The sequence below is a fragment of the Emydura macquarii genome, unplaced genomic scaffold, assembly GCF_026122565.2.
Source record: "Emydura macquarii macquarii isolate MOO-44397 ecotype Brisbane River unplaced genomic scaffold, CSIRO-AGI_Emac_v2 contig_1790, whole genome shotgun sequence".
NCBI lineage: Eukaryota > Metazoa > Chordata > Testudines > Chelidae > Emydura > Emydura macquarii.
The window spans coordinates 219,557-240,736 of NW_027131927.1; the positions used below are offsets into that span (position 1 = coordinate 219,557).

The 21,180-nt window shown below is 54.5% G+C and overlaps 1 protein-coding gene and 1 long non-coding RNA gene across 2 annotated transcripts; both read right to left on the reverse strand.

Annotated features, from left to right (window-relative positions):
• Positions 1-7,674: 7,674 nt before the first annotated feature.
• On the reverse strand, positions 7,675-8,507 carry LOC137158719 (uncharacterized). Its single transcript, XR_010921470.1, has 3 exons — positions 8,463-8,507; positions 8,249-8,324; positions 7,675-7,785 (listed from the first exon to the last, which is right to left on the reverse strand). It is a non-coding gene; the product is annotated as an uncharacterized lncRNA (long non-coding RNA).
• An 8,773-nt stretch (positions 8,508-17,280) lies between these two features.
• LOC137158711 (very-long-chain 3-oxoacyl-CoA reductase-like) lies at positions 17,281-20,263 on the reverse strand. The gene is made up of 4 exons (XM_067556555.1): positions 20,185-20,263; positions 19,530-19,595; positions 18,664-18,813; positions 17,281-17,796 (listed from the first exon to the last, which is right to left on the reverse strand). The coding sequence occupies exons 1-4, from the start codon at positions 20,200-20,202 to the stop codon at positions 17,638-17,640; spliced, it is 393 nt and encodes a 130-aa protein (XP_067412656.1). The 5' UTR covers positions 20,203-20,263; the 3' UTR covers positions 17,281-17,637.
• Positions 20,264-21,180: the final 917 nt, after the last annotated feature.

Below are 21,180 nucleotides of genomic sequence, written 5' to 3' on the forward strand. Positions count from 1 at the left end.
TTGGCCCCAGAGGCTCTCAAAATGCAAAATAAAAATGTGAAATTCTGACAGGCCATGGCAGAAACGCCAGGCAGGGGGATAAGCTGTAGGAGTGTAACGGTGCCAGTCTAGTTAGAACATTACAGCCCTGGTGGGGGTACAATTATACTATCGCAACCGGGCGAGAACTATTCCCATATGAGGACATATGGGTAAAATCCTGGTACCAAGCACCATTATAACCACACATGCACTGATGTTCTACTGGTACAACAATAGCAGGAAAAAACCCACCCCACCAACTCACAGAATTACACCAGGAGAAAAATCTTTGGATGGAGTAACTGGAAACTGGGGCAGGGACTGTCTCTTGCTCTGTGTGTGCAGCACAAGTTCCACAGGGCTCTAGTCTCGGTCACTTGGCCTCTGTACAGCTCCTGGCACAACAGGGCCCTGATCCCAGTCACACTGTGGCTGTGCAGCGCCTGGCGCGATGGGGTCCTTTGATGCTTGTGCAAATCCCCCCCACCAGGAGAAGGAGGGGTTAAGGAGCTACCCTGTCCCGCTGCCACTCCGCCCTGCCACACCTGCAGGGCACTGCCAGGCCAGAGGAGGAGTTTGGAGGGAGCAGGGAGCAGCTCCCTTTAAAGGTGCCAGCGGAGGTGAGCAGAGCTGGGATCTGCAGCGCTGCAGAAGGAGCCCGGCAGGACGCCCAGCGGACGCTCTACCTGCGCTACGGAGGGAAAAGGAGTCTGGACATTTGCGAGGTGGCAGACGTCTCCTTGGGTTGGGTTTGTTCACGTCTTGCTGGGGGAGGCCGGCGGGCGGTGCCCGGGTGGGGGGCGGACACACAGCTCTCCGGGGGCAGGACTGTCACGGGGGCTGGGAGGCCCCCTTACGGTGCCAGCTGCCCTTAGGGTCTCACTCTTCCACTAGGGGAAGCCACCTGGTTTCACTGCCTCCTGGAGCGCATCTCAGAGCCTTCAGCCCCCCTGGGGGAGCCATGTACCCCCAAAGGGAGCAGTGCAGCCCCTCCTCCAGCGTGTGCAGGGACTCTCAGCCGTTGGGCTATTATTGGATGCGGGTGTGCATGAGAGGTGAGTGTGACCCCATCATAGGTAGAAACCTTCCCTATTACTCCTCTCAAACTGGTGATACTTTTTTAGCCTCTCTTTTAGATGCAGAAAGCGAAGGCCAGGACAAGTAGCTGCCTAGGGCAGATGAATAATCTGCCTCACCCCTGTAACCAAAGCAAATGTTCTCCCCCACACAGCTCTCGGAGGATATGCCTACACTGCAAATGAGTGACTTTCCCCCTGGCAGACATCACCCTCGTATCGATGACGATGACCAAAATCTCCATGCCCTATGAGGGGGTGCAGGGCTGCGTCCGCAGTCCCCTCTCCGGTGAGACGAAGAGCAGAAATCATGAGCATTCTTGTTTTCCAGAGTAGCATTGCTTATATTCCAGGCCAGGAAACTGCATCCGACCCAGTGAGTTGCTCCTCGCAACCTTTCTAAGGAGCTGGTGGGAGATGGCGTGAGTCCCATGTACTCACTGTCACGCACTGTAGCTGACTCTTGATAGAGGAACAAGAGATACTTCTTATTGATGTCTCCTCTAGCTCCTATTTCAGAACTGCAGTCCTCTGCCTGCCCGGCAGGGATGGCCGGCAAGCGTGCAGGTGATGAGGGGGTGGGGGGAATGGTACAAAGTGGCCATGACAGCAGAGAAAGGCATTTGTTTATTTCATGCAACATGAGCTATAACAAGACTCAGGGCCAAATCCTGCAGACGTTATCTGGACAAATTTTCCACTGAAGCCAGTTGGTTCTGGGCCAGAATAAGGTCTGTATGATCGGCCTCTCAGATTATCTTAGGCCTGTTTTGAACACTCTGCCTCTTCTTGGCTTCCCGCTCCCCCTTCAAACCATGCTTTAGTTTGAGAGATTCTGAGACCAGAAGGGATCATTGGATCAGTTAGCCTGACCTCCCCCACATCACAGGCCTTAGAATTTCACTCTGTTACCCCAACATTACTAATAATTTGTGTTTTGTCTAAAGCAGCTGCCAGAAAAGCATCCAGAGTGGACTCGGGGACTTCAAGAGATGGAGACTCCACTGCTTCCCTTGCTAATTTCTTCCAATAGTTTGTGCTGCATCATCTGGGCCTGCAAGTACTCGTCTACTCTTGTTTCAGTGAGGGCATCTGGGTCTCCAACTTCCTCCCAACAGTGTAAATGAGTTTCGGTCCAAGGCAGGAAAGACGAAGCCAGTCAGGAAATAGCAGCCCATAAAAGAAGCTCTGGAATGAGCGAAGAGACATGTCATTCAAATTGCAGGTAGCAGCTGGGCGTAATGTTGTAGGTCATGTTCGTGGCAAGGAAGAGCCGTGGTTGGAGGCAAGTGAGAATCTCCGCTTTCATTTCAAACAAAACAAACCAGATTTTATCCCTCCTGACTGTGTACAGAAACCAGAAAACATGGCTCAAAGTGTAACTAAAAAGCTCAGAAAATAGAAGACAAAAGGGGGAACGGGAGGTAGGTTGGGGTTTTTTTTGTTTTTCTTTTTTCTATTTAAGTATCAGAATTTTAAGCCAGGAGTTTGGGGTCCTGACTCATGACTTCTGGGATTGGCAATACTAAGGGTTCAGGGAGCTGGGACCAGGATCAGTTCTGGGGGTCAGCAAGCAGGCAGGTACCCTGGGAACCAACTTTCAGGGCTGCTAAAGATCTTTGTGCAGCTTTTTTCCCCCCGCTATTTGCTCAGTCACTAGGGGTGAGTAGGGGTAGAGGTGTATGAACCACCATTTTCTGCACTGCCTGGTAAAATGGCTAAGGCTGCATCTCTGTGGGACTTATCCACAGGGGGTCTTGTTCCTGGGAGAGGTGGACCGTAGTTCTTCAGTAGGGATTGTGGAAGAGGAATCCTCGTTCTTACTAACCCATCCAGCTTTGACAGCTGAATTTTACTTGACTTATTCATTCATGTTTAACATTTAGTGGCTGTTCTCAGAAGATTCACTGCGTGAGCTGCAGAGACAGCCAGAGCCGCCGCCCTGTGCCCCACCTCCTAAACTGACCTGCATGGAGCAGGAAAGGCAGCCAGACCAGACACCCCCTCCTTCTCCCATGCCCCCAGCGCCTGGCCTGACCTGCACAGAGTGGGAGAGACAGCCAGATGTCCTGCTGCTGATGCCCACAGTGTTCAAGGCCTCACGAGCGAAGTCTTCTGCCGTCTTCACGTAGAGGCTGGGTGTAATGTTGCGGGTCATGTTAGTGGAAACGACAAAAGGCAGGACACTCTGGAGAGGGCAGACAGAGCAGAGAGTTATTGCCTGGTTTTTGCATTCTCACACAATCTCTAAGCTGGGCTGAGCTGCCTGCCAGCCAGATGCAGCAGCTGATCCTTTACAAGGCTACCAGTGAAGGCCAAGTCGCTTTCTCTACGAAGTCATGAGAGTTTCCCACCCCAGTCGCAGTATTGAAACGACAGAGGGAGGGAAGAGGCTGGTCACAGCCCATCTTGGTCGCGCTTGATTGCAGGGGTCACCTTAGAGCCATTCAAGATGACTATTTTCCCCGGGAGTGAGCACGCTAACTCATGGGCCAAAGAGGGAGAAAAGGGCTCAGGAACAGAGCGTGGGCTTCTGACCCAGCACAGCACATTCCCTCTGGCCTGAGGAGGGGCAAAGAACAGGCCATAAACTTTTGTCTGTCTATCCTGGCTGCCCCACAGCCAGCAACTGCCAGGTGGAGAATCCCCCTTCCCCTCCCAGCCTAAAGAGCAAAGGAGAAACCCTTCCCTTCCCCCACCGGGGAGCGGCTGGAGGCTAAGCACTTCTGAAAAACTGGCCTAAGCCCGGGCCCCAGAAGGGACAGTAGAAAGTGCTGCCTGCGGATGGAACAGGGCAGCACAACAAGCACAGAGCTGCATCCCCCGGCGCCTGCCCCAACCGCTGGCCCCACACCCCAGAGCACTCCTTGCCCTGGCGTCCATGGGGCAGAGCGTCTCCTCGCCCTGTACCTGCACTAGGATGCCCTGGGAGCGGTACTCGGCCTCCAAGCCCCTCGAGAAGAAATCTACAAAGGCCTGAAATGGAGAGAAAAGGGACATGAGGTCGCAGGGGGGCTTGCCGGGAGGAAGAGGAGGCAGGGAGCGGATTGGGACATGTCACAGTGAACGTTGACAAGGGAGCTAGGAAACCTCAAGAGCAGAGCCTGGAAGGACAGGTGCCTAGGCCCGCTGCTCTGCCTCTCATGGGGGGCAGGTGCGGGCCAGCGTTGGGTGCCCCGGCCTTCCCTGTCCCGTAGGGCAAGCACGAAGCTGTAACAGGAGAGCTGGGAGTGGGTGACGGGGGCTGGATCACTTGATAACTGCCCTGTTCCGTTCATTCCCTCTGACGCACCCGCCATTGGCCAGTAGCAGAGGACAAGAACCGGGGCTCGCTGGGCCAGTGGTCTGAGCCAGTCTGGCCATTCTGAGAGGGTCAGCCTGTCTGGCTGAAGGAGCAGTACCTGGGAAAGAGCCAGCAAAGGGAAAAGCAATTCCCCACCGAGGGCTTGCTGCTGCTCTTGCCATATCGGCGTATGGCGGATGGGAGAGGAAAGGAGGCCAGGGAGAGGAAAGGGGGCCAGGGAGAGGGGGCCCGGGACGGAGCTTCCATTACCTTGGTAGCAGAGTACATCGTGGTCAGTGGGTGCGGGTGACGGCCCACTCCAGAGGACAAGTTAATGATGACCCCCTTCTTCCTGTCATTAAGAGAGAGAACTCAGAGTGAGGGGGGCCAAAGGCAGCACTCAGGGAAAAGGAGAGGGGTGAGTCCATTGCCCAGGCCCAGCCTACCACCCACGCTGGGTGACCGTGGGGTGTGGAGAGGAGGGGGAAGAGCGGAGAAAGGAGGACCCATCGCTGGGAGGAGGGGAGAGGAAGATCTCATTGCCCAGCCAGCCTCCTGCTCAGTGCAAGGCAGCTGCAGCCAAAGACGGACGCCCCCCAGAGACACACGGCTGGCACCGCGCTGTGGCCGCCATCAGGCTGGCCCCGGGCTCGGGGCTCCCCAGCCGCTGAGGCACAGCCCTTTCCTGCCGCTTGTACCTGGAGAGCATCTGGGGCAGGACAATCCTGGTCATCTGCAACGAGAGGCGTTTGTGAGAGCTGAGACGGGACGTGCCATGACAGGGGCCATCACCGTCCCCTCCCCTCCCGTAGCAGCCTTGCCCCCCGAGAGCAGGGTCTGTCCTCCCCCAGCCGCACATGCCCCCGCAATGACAGGGACAATCCTCACCCCTCCAGCCACATTCCCCTAGACAGGGTCTGTCCTCATCCCTTTGCCCTCCCCCCCCCCCCCCCCACCAGCTACGCTCCCTGGACAAGGACCAACCTCATGCTCCCAAATCATCCCCCCAGCGCCCTCGCTCCCTCAGTAACAGGGACTGTCCTTCTGTCCCTGGCCCTCCTCCCATCAGTACTCACACAGCCCACGAGAGGGGCCACCCTCCCGTTCCTCTTTCCCTTTGCCCACCAGCCCTTCGCCCCCCACACTTGGAACCGCTCTCCCTCCTGTGGTTTCCCAGGCGCTTATCGGGTCCTCGTGCCACACCCCACAGGAAAAAAGGAGCCAGCCCCCAAGCAGCCCAGCGATGCCCTCTCCATTTCACTGACCTTTGCCACCGAGAGCATGTTGCAATTCACAATATCCGATAGAGCCTGAAGGGAGAGGGAGTTAAAGGAAAACCCGGGGTATCCATTGTCACCACAGCGCGGGGATTGCCACGCCTCAGTGAAGGGCTAGCACTCCGATTTCTGCCACTAGAAAGACTTGTTCTTATTGTGGCGGATGGCACTCAGGGCCCAGCCACTGTACGGACACACCGAGATGAGCTCTGTGGGACCGGGGCTAGCGTCTAAATGGAGAAAAGTCTAACATCCCTTAGGAGGGAAAAGGGGAAGGTGTGATCAGATCCCACGGTGACTTACACAGTTAAGGGCAGATTCTTAAAGCTGCCACGGTGAGGGTCCAAAGGGACTCCTCTTGATACAGAAGTGAAGAGTTCAAGAGCTTGTTTTGTCAATGAATATGAAAGCCAGGAAGGGCCCTGTGGTGAAATTCAGTATTGCCGTTGAAACTCTGTTATGTCGGGCCCCGAAGATGATGTGAAATGGAGGCTGAGCGGCATGCCCCATGGAGACGGATGGTGTCCCCCTGCATTTCCCTATAACCTAACTCTTCGTATAGGAAAAGCCCAGACACAATAACTTTGCCCAGTCCCTGGGTACTCTCCTTTCCCTGCACTGAGATCCATCTGGGCCAAGTGTGTAGAGGGAGGTGTGAGGGAGCAGGTTACAGCTCTCCCAATTCCATGGGTCAGTCTGTGCCAGCCCCAACCCCAACAAAGGGATTTAACTCAACTTGCTTAATGTATGTCAAAGTTGACATCACTTTGCCACCGTACTAGACTTTTAGCATGTTTGCTAACCACACACTTCCACATCCTAGCTAAAGGAGCTATGCTCAGAGTACACTAAAAAGCCATCTGTACCACTTAACCCAACTGAGATCCAGCCCCACCCCCTGATTTCTAGGGAGACCAGGTCATCAGCAAGACAGGAAATCAGCCTAGTAATTATTTTTGAGCAAGACAAACCTTATCAATGTTGGGGACATCCAGGAAATTCACTAGCCCTGTTGCATAGAGCATTCCGACGTTGTTCACTGTTAAAAGAACAATGCATCAGGCCCAGCTCCTCTGGATTATGAGCATCATGTAGTAGAAACACCCAGCACTTTAGAAACAATACAAGTCTGCCACTAAGACCCAAAGAACCAGGCTCAGAACCAAGCAGGGAGGTTTGGATCTGGAGCCAGCTATTCCCAAAAACGGGATGGATGTTTGGGACTGGAGTTTGGGCCCTTTGCTACTCAGTGTACATCTGCACTTCGAGCTGGGGAGCCATACCGGCACTAGCTCTGATCGAGCTACCATGCTAAAATAGAATGCAACCACAGTGGTTGAAGCTAGCTGCCTTGACTATGTATTTGTATGAAACCACAGGTGTTGGGGCAGCTAGACCCTCCCACCACTCATGCCACCACAGCTACGTACTATTTATAGCCCACTAGCTCAATTAGAGCTAGCATGGGTATGTCTCCTTGAGCTGAGAATTACACCGCCGGCTCAAAGCACAGACATCCCCTCAGAAAGTAAAGGCCGTGATGAGAAGCGGTCACCAGTGGGGTCCATTTGGATGTTAGTGCATGTGAGGTGGGAGACAGAAGATGCTGGAGACTGAAGGAAATGCAAGGAGTGGACGAAGGAGACAGTCTACTGGAGCCAGCACCTGGCTCTAGATTAGTTAGGGGTGCTTGCTTGGCGTGTAGATGGGACACACTGTTAGGTGGGCATGTGTCCAAGGCAGCCTCCAGTACCAGAAGATGCTACAAGGAATCTGCTCATCTGTTAGATTTACAGCAGGCCCATTAGCTCAACTGAGATCAAGTGTTTGGCCAGGTTATTTCTGAGCCCGACTTGCTTGCTGTCCACCGGGAACTGCACAGACGCTGGAACCGAGAGCGCGACATCTGCCCCCTCCCTGGGAAAGCTCCCGACACAAGCCACTGCTTCTGGCCAAGGTACGTTTCAGGCCAGGGCAGCTGCAAAGACAAACAGAACAAAACCCAAGAGCCGATTACCCAGAATGCCAATCTCCAGGCTCTGCAGGGCCGTTTGGATCGATTCATAGATCTCTGGCCCCTGGGTGAAGTCAGTTTCAATAACCCTGGTGCTTCGGCCGTGCTGCTCTTCTGGAAGGAGGAAGCAGAGCAAGATTAGAACCATGGGGAGAAAACAGAGCAGAAGGCAGGGCTGAGGAGGGGGCTCACCGTGAAGGAGTCGCTGGGCAGGGAGGAAAGGGAGCTGGGGCTAGGCTGGCTGCAAGAGGTCCCTGCGAGAGGGAAAGGGAGGGAGCCTGGGGCTTACAGCAGTTGAGCTGGGAATGGGGGTGAGCGGCCTGGTCTAGTGGTGACAAAGCCCCTGGGAGTGGTAGGGGAGAAGGCAGCAGGGTCTGGGTTAACGTAACTGCACAAGCCAGACCCCACCTCCTAGCTCTGCACGCACCCTGGGCTCTAATACTGTGCTTTGGTAACAACGCAGCCACAAGCAGACGCCACGCAGGATTCCCACTCGAACTAGCTACGGGCCCAATCCCCTGGCATCCGCACAGGTGTCCGTAGACACCCCCTCACCCACCCAGCCTGTCTTACTCACCTATCTCAGCTGCCACCTGCTTCAGTTTCTGCAGGGAGCGGCTGATCAGCACCACGTTGAGGCCTCTCTTGGCGAGCTGGAAAACAATTGAGGTGGGAACTCAGATGAGTCCAGGAGAACCTGGGAAGCCCCAAATCTGCTCAGTTTGCCCCAGAGCTACTGGGTCAGCTGCATCCTTGTGCCAAAGCTGATCCAAGGTTGCACTGGTTATTACCTCGTGGGCGTAGGCTCTCCCAATCCCAGATGTAGCTCCGGTCACCACTGCAAGAGGAGAGAGGTACAGGCTGTAAATGCCTCCCAGGGCCAGCACCTGAGAATCCCTCCCCTGGGGAATTTGCATGTCTCGCACTCGCTCCATGGAGCAGGGAGGCAGACACCTCTACCTAGGGTCCGGATCAGTGCTAGGCCTCTGAATCCCAGAACAGGGAGGGAGAGTCCCTCTCTATACGGTTCTGGGGAGACAGCACCTGGGGTACTTCATCATCACCCCCAAATCCTGGGAACCTGGAGGGATTTCCAATCCCTGGGGCATCTCTTGCTGAAATCATTGGTGACACCCCAGCGGACACGTCCATGGGCCTCATACGGCTCCTTCAGCTCAATCGTCTCATCGGCTCCTGTTCCTCCCTCTCCCCCTGCTCCTTTGGCAGATCCTTCCCCCCACTCTGTCCGTCACCCTCAAGGCTCTGCTCTTTGGCCCTCTCCTCTTGTCCCCCTGCTTCGTATCCTGAGACGACCTCGTCCCCTCCCACATTTCCAGGGACCTTCTCTACACCAAGGATTCCTATATGGACCTCACTACCCCCACCTCTCCCCCTCCTCCCTCTCCTATTCTGTGAGACCTCACTACCCCCACCTCTCCTCCTGCCTCCTGTGAGGCATCTCCTCCTGGACCTCCTGTCACGCTGGCTGGATTGGTGGGGGGAGCATTTAGTATATTGTTTGACATCAGTATGTCAAAATCATAAAAATTCATGTGAGATATGCCATGTCAGGTACTGTTAGAAAGGCTGTAATGTGCTAAGTAAGATGACAATGTTTATGTTCCTGTATTATATGTGAAATGGAAGTTATGGATGGATTTGATATTTCTGTATGTCAATTTGGGCTGGCTGGGAAATACCCCAGACAGAGAGGCGGCAGAACAATAGGCTGCTTAATGGCCCATTAAGACACTCAGGGATGCAAAGGGCCCAGGAAGAAACTAAAGGCACACCTGAAGAGTTACCAGGATTGACCCATGTGACTCTGGACTCCATTTTAGTTCTTGTAACATTCCTCAAGACAGCATGGCCAGAGCCAAAGGGTTTATAAGGCCAAGCCACAGAATCCAATTTGTCTTTGATCCTGTTCAGCTACAGACTCACACCTACCTCTGGATCATTTCATTTGCGACTGAACCGAAGGACTAACACCCATCCAGGTATTGGATGTGTACCAGAGGAACTGTACAAGCCTGCAAACTCCACAATTCTTCTAGAAACCTGATCTATATGAACTTTCATCATTTGTACATATCTGATTTGTTTTCACCCTTTAACATTTCTCTCATGGTTTGTTTCTTTCTTTTCACAATCAACCTTTAGTTTTAGTTACTAAAGGACTGGCTGGCAGCGTGGTATTTTGGGTAAGATCCAGACTTATATTGATCTGGTGCTGTGTCTGATCATTTGGGATCAGAGGCAACCTTGTTATTAAAGAGCAGATAGTTTAAATAACTGGTCTCTTTACTGGACCTAGTGCTGATTGGGAGGCAGAAGCTGAAATGCAGTAAAGGGGCTGTGGTATTAGTGTACTGGCTTCTTGATAACCGGTTTGGGGGAATCAGAAGCACAGTCTGAGGCTGGTTGGGAAGTCTGACTACAGTGTCACCCACCAGTGCTGGGAGAATCTGCTCTCCTTTTACAGCCTGCCCTGACCTTGGCATTATCAGGTGGCTACCCTGGGCACGGGACGGGTCACAGTGGCATAGTCTTCACAGGATCCACAGAACCAGAACATTTGGGTTTTGGATCAGAACCTCACACTATTCCAAAGTTTGAAATTTAATACTGAGAGTGTTAAAGATTAAAATTAGTCCAAATGAGTGATTCACAATCAGATAAAGCAATCGAGTTCCAAGCCTGGAGAGAGAAATGGCGTCTGCAGCATGAGAGAGAAAGGGCGGAGATAAAAAGAAACCCTGAGAAGGAACTCAGAAAGCTGAGACTAGAATCTGAGGCAATAATTTCCAGACTCCAAAGGATGGATGAATTGGAAGAAAGAGCTCCTCATTCTCTTAACAGCGATTGGAAGAAAATCTCTCCAATTTATAGAGATATTGATATGTTCAATGCTGATATGGTAAATATACATAACCAGGTTAATGTCACCCAGTCCCAGAGGGAGTATAAATGTAAGGCTCCTGTGTTACCAGTAATCCATGGGGAAATTTGTGAAAGGGGGTGCATGAATGCAAGCAATTGTCTGTATTTCGCCAGGTATGCCGTGACAAGAATGTCTCTAGCCTGGGGGTTATGGAAAATAAACTGCTTTTCTGAACAGACAAGCTGCTATCTGCTGAAAGAGAAAGTGTCTCCAAATGCTTGTCTGTTGGGAATGGCACGTTGCCAGTTAAGGAAACCTTCCCACCCTCCCAGAGCTTGTCTGTAAGCAGCCATGAGGGCTGGGATAAGGGGGAGGAAAGTTCAAAGCATTTGGCTGGTAAGAATAGCAGTTTATCTGAGGGGGGGAAATTGATCGCCAGTGTACTGTCTGTGAAGCAGGCAGAAAGTACTGGTCAGCTTACGCTGGTGGAGGACTGGTCAGTTGGTGTACCAGAAGTGGTTCTGGATTCAACTGAGACCCAGGAAGGAAAGGTTCCTAAGCCTGTGTCTGTTGGACGTAATGGCTTGCCATGGGGGAAGCTACCCCAGGCCCCAAAAGCTCACCTGCCCAGGGTCCGTAGGTGGCGAGCTCCGCGCCCCACCCACGTGCCGCCAGCAGGTGGGTCCCCACCGCCCGGCCCAGCGTCCAGGTGACCCACAGCAGAAGGCCGAGCGCGGCCAGGGCGCCCAGCAGAGGCAGCCCGCCCGGGGCCAGCAGCGGGCCCCCCATGCCATCGGCACCCATCGCTCTGCCGCTGCAACTGGAGGAGCAGAGCCCGGGCGTCCCCGCCCAGCTGCCTCTGCCCTCTCCGGGCCCCATTGGTCCCAGCTTCCCCGCAGCCGCTGCCAGCCGAGGAGCAGCGTTTCCAGCTTCCAGCCCTTGCCCCAAGCCACAGGGAAGGCATTACCACACCCCTATCCCGAGCCTCCCGCTGAGCTCAGCACAGAAATCAGGCTTTTCCCGTTCTGATTTTTCACCCCAATCCTTCCCTCCCTGCTTAGAACAGTCCCTGCCCTTCCAGCCGGGATTGGATGCAGCCTTCAAAAGCCATCACCTACCCGACAGAGAAGTGCCACCCAGCTGAGGGCAAGGGCTCCCCTGGCACGGCCAGTTAGCTCTTATGTAGGCAGAAAAAAGGGGGATCTGAAGAACAAGCTGTGGGGGGTGTTTCTAAACAGCGTGGTCGAGGGAGGGTGTGCATAAGGAGTGGCGTGGAAGAAAGGACAAAGGTGTTTGCAGGAGAAGTGAAGAAAAAGGGAAGGAGATTTGAGGCTGAGGCTTCTGAGGAGACAGAGGGATCAAAATCAAAAGTTACACAAGCAAAGGAACAGGGAAGGACTCCGGAGGGAGGGGGCTTAAAGGTGAGGAAAAGCAGCTTGACTCTCATGTGGCGAAGTGGGGAGAGCTGGCAGAGGGATTCAGGAGAGTCTGGGATAGTCGGAGTGAAAGGCCAGGATGACTCATGCTGCGAGACACTGGACTAATACAAGGAAATAATAACCTTAGCAGCAGAGTTGAAAATCGAGGTTTATGGGCTGGCTGCAGAAAGCAGTGGATGCATATTCTCTGACCTGCATGACACAGGCCAGACTAGATGATGATAATGGTGATTTCTTGCCTTATAACCTACGACCGAATGGCCAGGAGAACAACGTGAGGAGGTGGTGGAGGTTATAGTAGCCAGCTTATGAGATGGTGAGGGCCCACAGGAGAGCGTGCGCAGCATGGACAGAGATAAAAGGCAAGGTGTTACCGAGGAAGCTGCGGTATGATTTAGGTACTACCTACGTGTGTGAGGCATGGACACAGTTAAAGATGAGACCCAGGTTGCAGGTCTGATGGCGGTGTTCTCTGCAGTGACAGAGAAAAGGGAAGAGGAAACTTTGGTCACGACGGCCCAGATCCTCAAAGATATTAATGCAATTACAAGTAATGAAAGTTAAGGAGCCTAAATAGCATGGAGGATCTGGTCCTAGGATAGCAGCAAGACGTCCAGGAGGAAGATGCTCAAGACTGGAAGGCACCTCCTGGGCCATCATGTCCAGTCCCCTCCTACTGCAGGCTCCCATGTCATATAATCAAGTGAAGTCTCTCTGTCAGGGAATCCAAGCCGGTCCCTTGCATAACAGGCAGGGGTACTCACCCCTGTGCTAAAGGAGGGAGGATACAGAGACAAGTGGAGATGTGGGACTGGACAAGTTGGTCTGAGTCATCAGTGTAAAGAGAATTGAAGCCAGGTGAGTGTAAGGAGTGAAAGGGTGCAGAGGGAGAAGAGAAGGCCAAGGAAACAGCCCTGTGTGACCCCCCGGCCTAGAAGTAGGTGGGAGAGAAGAAAATAGCAGAATAGAGCTGACAGGGTATTTGTCAGTCCAACTGAGTCTGTGTTAGTTTCACAAATGGTGAACACCAGGGACCAGGCGGAGACACCTGCAGGAGAAGGGAAGGGAAGAGTCGGACTTACGCTGCTGGCGGGAAATCCATAAGCAGGGGCTGCCTGCACCTGTGGCACCGAAACACCAAAGAAACACATTCAAGTCAATCATTGTACCTGGGATTTAATGGTGTAGCAGAAAGTGAGAACAGGAGGCCTGAGGCCCAGCGTAACGGGCCAAGGCATAAGGCCGAAGCTAAACGAAGGGACAAGTCTGTTATAAAGCCAAGTTAGCCGGAGCCAGGCTGTGAACTTACGACCGCACAGAACCTGGCAAAAAGAAAGCTATTTCCAAAATATAGCTACTAGCTAAAATAGCCAAAAACAGATATTTCAAAACATTGCTAAAGTCTAAAAATATCTGTCAGAGAGAGAAGGTACCAGGACCAAGAGATAACACGGGCCACCTGACCCCCTGAAATGACACTTTAACGGATAGAAATGTCTTTTAATGTGACAAATCGAGATGTTTTGCCCGAACCATCCAGTGCAAGCTAAGGGATGGTATCAGACTACGTCACGAGGGTGGCAGCTACCTGAATCAAAGGGGCAGAACGAAACTTGTCTGTAACAGTGTCTAGAAAAGGACTATATATAGTATAGTATACTGTATAGAGGGACTGACGTTGTCTGGCCTAGGGGATAATGGAGAATCCCGCCATTAATTGAGTCTGTCCAGTGTAAAGGAGCACTTGGGTTTGAAGTGTACATATAAGCTATAGGTCGCGTCTCATTGTGCTTCACTGCCATAAACCTGGCCGGGTGCCTTCGTTGCTCAGCAGATCCGTGGTCGTGTCGATTCGTTCGATCGTGCGGGCCGTCTCGGTGACCTGCGCAGAGCTGGGACAGCACCTACACGGGGGCGCACGCACGCAGCCAACGCTGACCAACACTGACAACAAACGGTGCTAGGGGCAGGGCGGTAACAGGCCGTCAAAGTGGGCAAAGGGCTTCAGGCCTCCGATACCGAGCATCTGTGATGTCGCAATAGCTGGCCCAATCCCAGAACAGACCCTTCCCCCCAGCTGGACCATCCCTCCTGGCTCCCCAATCCCGACTGACACCCTAGCCTGCAGGGAGCTTTTTCCCAGCATGTCTTTCTGGGGCTGGCCCTTTTAAATTTGGCGGCTGCTGCTCTAAAGTGGCCATCTTGCAACCTGGCTCCGTCTCCCTCTCTCCTCCAGCTGATAAACCGATGATTGCGAGGAGCTGGGACGCTCGCATGGAGGGCAAAATGTTCTGTCACAGCCAAGTTCCTGTGTGGTGGGCCCTGCTGGGTGCAGAAGAGGGGGCTCCCACTGAACAACGTCCCCCGCTTCTCTGCCTTTCCTTGCCCTCCTTGGACACATACCTCCCAATATTTCAAGTGGCCAAAGCGAGACACAGGGCCACTCAGATTTGGCCCGTCTGCCCCTCTGGAGATGGACAGGGAAGGGCCAGTGTTGATGGTTGTTGTGACCTAAAGCAGGAGGTCACAATGCCATTCAGAGATGGCCCAAAAGGCTGCCCCTCTGTAGACGGAGAGGCGACCAGGCCCAACCTGACTGGGCTGTGATTCTGTGCACTGAGTTTGGGGGGGCCTCTCAAACAAGGAGCCTGCGGCAAAAACTCGCCTTTCCTCTCACAGGTAGCCCTGAATGTGTGAAATCTTGGTTACTGTGTCCGTGCAGCACCCGGCGCAACGGGGTCCTTTGATGCTTGTACAAATCCCCACCCGGGAGAGGGAGGGGTTAAGGAGCTCCCCCGTCCCCCTGCGACTCCGCCCTGCCACACCTGCAGGTCACTCCCAGGCCGGAGGAGGAGTTTGGAGGGAGCAGGGAGCAGCTCCCTTTAAAGGTGCCAGCGGAGGTGAGCAGAGCTGGGATCTGCAGCGCTGCAGAAGGAGCCCGGCAGGACGCCCAGCGGACGCTCTACCTGCGCTACGGAGGGAAAAGGCGTCTGGACATTTGCGAGGTGGCAGACGTCTCCTTGGGTTGGGTTTGCTCACGTCTTGCTGGGGGAGGCCGGCGGGAGGTGAGCGGGTGGGGGGCGGACACACAGCTCTCTGGGGGCAGGACTGTCACGGGGTCTGGGAGGTCCCCTTACGGTGCCAGCTGCCCTTAGGGTCTCACTCTTCCACTAGGGGAAGCCACCTGGTTTCACTGCCTCCTGGAGGGCACCTCAGAGCCTTCAGCCCCCCTGGGGGAGCCGTGTACCCCCAAAGGGAGCAGTGCAGCCCCTCCTCCAGCACTTGCAGGGAGGCCGTTGGGCTATTAGACGGCTGGCAAACAGCGCGGACCGGCCTTGGTTGGCCTGGAGAGCAATAAGGTTCAGCACAACCCGTCCTGGTGAGCCCAGAGCCCTCTGACCCCTCTTTGGTCCCAGTTTAGGCCAGTCTCCAGCTTCCAGCAACCCAGAATTAACAACGCCCCCACCCCACACACACACCTGGCCCCTCCACAGCCCTTTGTTCCTCTTCCAGGGCAAACTTTGCTGCCTGGCCCCCCCTGAGCCCTTTGTTCTCCAGCTGGTCACACCTGGCTGGCTTCCCGGGGAGGGTGGGTCACTCCTGGTCCTTAGTTGCTAGGAAACAAAGGTCCGGACAATTGGTCTGGCCATTGTCTTCTCGGACTCTGGGTGGTCCCCTGCCCCAGACAGCTGGCCTCAGTCGCTCCTGGATCTCTGGGTCTCTGCAGAGAGCAAACACCTTTTCCCCCACCACCTACTGACCTGTGCAGCCCATGGGGGAAAGGGGAACACAGTATTCATGCCAAATATTACAGAAAATACCAGTCTGTCTCAAGGACTCAGCTGTGGCACTGAGGGAAGAGACCCCAGGGCGGCAGTCCCATGCTCTGCCCCCTAGACTGTTGCCTTTCCACCCAGAGAGAGGTGGTGGAGAGAAACCAAAGGGGCACTTCACCCTCAGAGGTTACACGTAGACAGGTTTGTCCACGAGCCCGACAGCCCTGATACGAAGGAAGGGCCAGAGGAGCTGGGGTCTGCTCCTGCTGATGCGAGCTGGGGCAGCCCCACATGGAGGTCTGGAGACCAGTGGGAGGGGGCCGGAGTGGAGGAAACAGCCATGCCCACTGCAGCGTCCCACCCCAATGGTGTCCGGGGCTGCCCGGTGTGAGGGGGAGTTATGGGAGTTCCTTGCTGGAGGTGGAGCAGTGTGCTTCGTGTGCCTGGCAGATGGAGGGAGCTACAGGACCTTAGACAGAACAACACTGGCAGAAGCAAGAAGGCACTCCTGGCTGGCAGGTGGGACTCAACCAGGACAAGGCCCTGAGGTAAGGATGAAGAACATGCTGGGGCCATGGGGAAGTGGCCCAAGGAATTATAGCAGCAACACAGCTTATTGAAAGGGACATGGTGGGTGGCTGCTATTTTTAGGGTCCCTGGGCTGGGACCCAGAGTAGAAGGTGGGCCTGGATCCCCCACCATCAGCCACTGGGAAAGTAGCCTGCACTTTAATGCACCCCAGAAGGGGAACTGAACTTTTGTAGTGGCCCAGCAGGAGACTGTGTGTGACTCGGCCAGAGGGCTGAGTCACTGAAGACCCACCACAAATGGAGAGAGAGAGCGCGTGCAGCCACACACCCTTGGATGCAGGTGGGTGTGAGAAGTGAGTGTGACCCCATCACAGGTAGAAACCTTCCCTATTACTCCTCTCAAACTGGTGATACTTTTTTAGCCTCTCTTTTAGATGCAGAAAGCGAAGGCCAGGACAAGTAGCTGCCATGGGCAGATGAATAATCTGCCTCACCTCTGTAACCAAAGCAAATGTTCTCCCCCACACAGCTCTCGGAGGATATGCCTACACTGCAAATCAGTGACTTACCCCTGGCAGACATCACCCTCGTATCGATGACGACGACCAAAATCTCCATGCCTATGAGTGGGTGCAGGGCTGCGTCCGCAGTCCCCTCTCCGGTGAGACGAAGAGCAGAAATCATGAGCACAGCTGTTTTCCAGAGTAGCATTGCTTACATTCCAGGATAGGGAACTGCCCCTGGCCCAGTGAGTTTGTCCTCGCAACCTTTCTACGGAGCTGGTGGGAGATGGCCTGAGTCCCATGTACTCACTGTCACGCACTGTAGCTGACTCTTGATAGAGGAACAAGAGATACTTCTTATTGATGTCTCCTCTAGCTCCTATTTCAGAACTGCAGTCCTCTGCCTGCCCGGCAGGCATGGCCGGCAAGCGTGCAGGTGATGAGGGGGAATGGTACAAAGTGGACATGACAGCAGAGAAAGGCATTTGTTTATTTCATGCAACATGAGCTATAACAAGACTCGGGGCCAAATCCTGCAGACGTTAACTGAACAAATTTCCCACTGAAGCCAGTTGGTTCTGGGCCAGAATAAGGTCTCTCAGGTTCTTAGGCCTCTCTTTGAACACTGCCTTTTCTTGGCTTCCCGCTCCCCCTTCAAACCATGCTTTAGTTTGAGAGATTCTGAGACCAGAAGGGACCATTGGATCAGTTAGCCTGACCTCCCCCACATCACTGGCCTTAGAATTTCACTCTGTTACCCCAACACTGGGCCTAATAACTTGTGTTTTGACTAAAGCAGCTGCCAGAAAAGCATCCAGAGAGGACTCGGTGACATCAATAGATGGAGACTCCACCGCTTCCCTTGCTAATTTCTTCCAGTGGTTCGTGCTGTATCATCTGGGTCTCCAACTTCCTCCACACGGTGTAAATGAGTTTCGGTCCAAGGGAGGAAAGACGAAGCCAGTCAGGAAATAGCAGCCCATAAAAGAAGCTCTGAAATGAGCGAAGAGACATGTCATTCAAATTGCACGTAGCGGCTGGGTGTAATGTTGTAGGTCATGTTAGTGGAAACGAAGATCCGTGGTTGGAGGCAAGCGAGAATCTCCGCTTTCATTTCAAACAAAACAAAACAAAACCAGCTTTTATCCCTCCTGGCTGTGTACAGAAACCAGAAAACATGGCTCAAAGTGTGACTAAAAAGCTCAGAAAATAGAAGACAAAAGGGGGAATGGGAGGTTGGTTGGGGGTTTTTTTGTTTTTGTTTTTTCTATTTAAGTATCAGAATTTTAAGCCAGGAGTTTGGGGTCCTGACTCATGATTTCTAAACTTCTGGGATTGGTGATACTAAGGGTTCAGGGAGCTGGGACCAGGATCAGTTCTAGGGTTCAGCAAGCAGGCAGGTACCCTGGGCACCAACTTTCAGGGCTACTAAAGATCTTTGTGCAGCTTTTTTTTTTTTATCTTTATTTGCTCAGTCACTAGGGTTAGTAGGGGTAGAGGTGTATGAACCACTATTTTCTGCCCTGCCTGGTAAAATGGCTAAGGCTGCATCTCTGTCGGAATAATACACATGGGGTCTTGTTCCTGGGAGAGGTGGACCGTAGTTCTTCAGTACAGATTCTGGTAGAGGAATCCTCGTTCTTACTATCCCATCCAGCTTTGACAGCTGAATTTTACTTGACTTATTCATTCATGTTTAACATTTAGTGGCTGTTCTCAGAAGATTCACTCCCTGAGCTGCAGAGACAGCCAGAGCTGCCGCCCTGTGCCCCACCTCCTAAACTGACCTGCATGGAGCAGGAAAGGCAGCCAGACCAGACACCCCCCTCCTTCTTCCATGCCCCCAGCGGCTGGCCTGACCTGCACAGAGTGGGAGAGACAGCCAGATGTCCTGCTACTGATGCCCACAGTGTTCAAGGCCTCATGAGCGAAGTCTTCTGCCGTTTTCACGAAGAGGCTGGGTGTAATGTTGCGGGTCAGGTTAGTGGAAACGAAGAAAGGCAGGATGCTCTGCAGAGGACAGACAGAGCGGAGAGTTATTGCCTGGTTTTTGCATTCTGGCAAGATCTCTAAGCTGGGCTGAGCTGCCTGCCAGCCAGACGCAGCAGCTGATCCTTTACAAGGCTGCCAGTGAAGGCCCAGTCGCCTTCTCTACGAAGTCATGAGAGTTTCCCACCTCAGTCGCAGTATTGAAACCACAGAGGGAGGGAAGAGGCTGGTCACAGCCCATCTTGGTCACGCCTGATTGCAGGGGTCACCTTAGAGCCATGCAAGATGATTATTTTCCCCGGGGGTGAGCACGCTAACTCATGGGCCAAAGAGGGAGAAAAGGGCTCAGGAACAGAGCGTGGGCTTCTGACCCAGCACATTCCCTCTGGCCTGAGGAGGGGCAAAGAACAGGCCATAAACTTTTGTCTGTCTATCCTGGCCGCCCCACAGCCAGCAACTGCCAGGTGGAGAATCCCCCTTCCCCTCCCTGCTAAAGAGCAAAGGAGAAACCCTTCCCTTCCCCCACCGGGGAGCGGCTGGAGGCTAAGCACTTCTGAAAATCTGACCTAAGCCCGGGCCCCAGGAGGGGCAGTGGAAAGTGCTGCCTGCGGATGGAGCAGGGGAGCACAACAAGCACAGAGCTGCATCCCCCGGCGCCTCCCCCAACCACTGGCCCCACGCCCCAGAGCACTCCTTGCCCTGGCGTCCACAGGGCAGAGCGTCTCATCGCCCTGTACCTGCACTAGGATGCCCTGGGAGCGGTACTCGGCCTCCAAGCCCCGCGAGAAGAAATCTACAAAGATCTGAAATGGAGAGAAAAGGGACATGAGGTCGCAGGGGAGGCGGCAGGGGGGCTTGCCGGGAGGAAGAGGAGGCAGGGAGCGGATTGGGACATGTCACAGTGAACGTTGACAAGGGAGCTAGGAAACCTCAAGAGCACAGCCTGGAAGGACAGGTCCCTAGGCCCGCTGCTCTGGCTCTCATGGGGGGCAGGTGCAGGCCAACGTTGGGTGCCCTGGCCTTCCCTGCCCCGTAGGGCAAGCACGAAGCTGTAACAGGAGAGCTGGGAATGGGTTACGGGAGCTGGATCGCGCGATAACTGCCCTGTTCCGTTCATTCCCTCTGACGCACCCAGCATTGGCCACCTGCAGAAGACAAGACCCGGGGCTCGCTGGGCCAGTGGTCTGAGCCAGTCTGGCCGTTCTGAGAGGGTCAGCCTGTCTGGCTGAAGGAGCAGTACCTGGGAAAGAGCCAGTGAAGGGAAAAGCAATTCCCCACCGAGGGCTTGCTGCTGCTCTTGCCATCTCGGCGTATGGCGGATGGGAGAGGAAAGGGGGCCAGGGAGAGGAAAGGGGGCTAGGGAGAGGGGGCCCAGGACGGAGCTTCCCTTACCTTGGTAGCAGAGTACATCGTGGTCAGTGGGTGCGGGTGACGGCCCACTTGAGAGGACAAGTTAATGATGACCCCCTTCTTCCTGTCATTAACAGAGAGAACGCGGGGTGAGGGGGGCCAAAGCCAGCACCCAGGGAAAAGGAGAGGGGTGAGTCCATTGCCCAGGCCCAGCCTACCACCCACGCTGGGTGACCATGGGGGGTAGAGGGTGGGGGAAAGAGCGGAGAAAGGAGGACCCATCACTGGGAGGAGGAGAGAGGGAGATCTCATTGCCCAGCCAGCCTCCTGCTCAGTGCAAGGCAGCTGCAGCCAAAGGCTGAGACACACGGCTGGCACCGCGCTATGGCCGCCATCAGGCTGGCCCCGGGCACGGGGCTCCCCAGCCGCTGAGGCACAGCCCTTTCCTGCCGCTTGTACCTGGTGAGCATCTGGGGAAGGACAATCCTGGTCATCTGCAATGAGAGGCGTTTGTGAGAGCTGAGACGGGAGGTGCCATGACAGGGGCCATCATCATCCTTTCCCCTCCCGTAGCAGCCTTGCCCCCCGAGAGCAGGGTCTGTCCTCCCCCAGCCGCACATGCCCCCCCAATGACAGGGTCTGTCCTCATCCCTTTGCCCCCCCCCTCCCCCGCCCCCAGCTATGCTCCCTGGACAAGGACCAAACTCATGCTCCCATATCATCCCCCCAGCGCCCTCGCTCCCTCAGTAACAGGGACTATCCTTCTGTCCCCCGCCCTCCTCCCATCAGTGCTCACACAGCCCACGAGAGGGGCCACCCTCCCGTTCCTCTTTCCCTTCGCCCACCAGCCCTTCGCCCCCACACTTGGAACCGCTCTCCTCCCTGTGGTTTCCCAGGCGCTTATCGGGTCCTCGTGCCACACCCCACAGGAAAGAAACGAGCCAGCCCCCCAAGCAGCCCAGCGATGCCCTCTCCATTTCACTGACCTTTGCCACCGAGAGCATGTTGCAATTCACAATATCCGATAGAGCCTGAAGG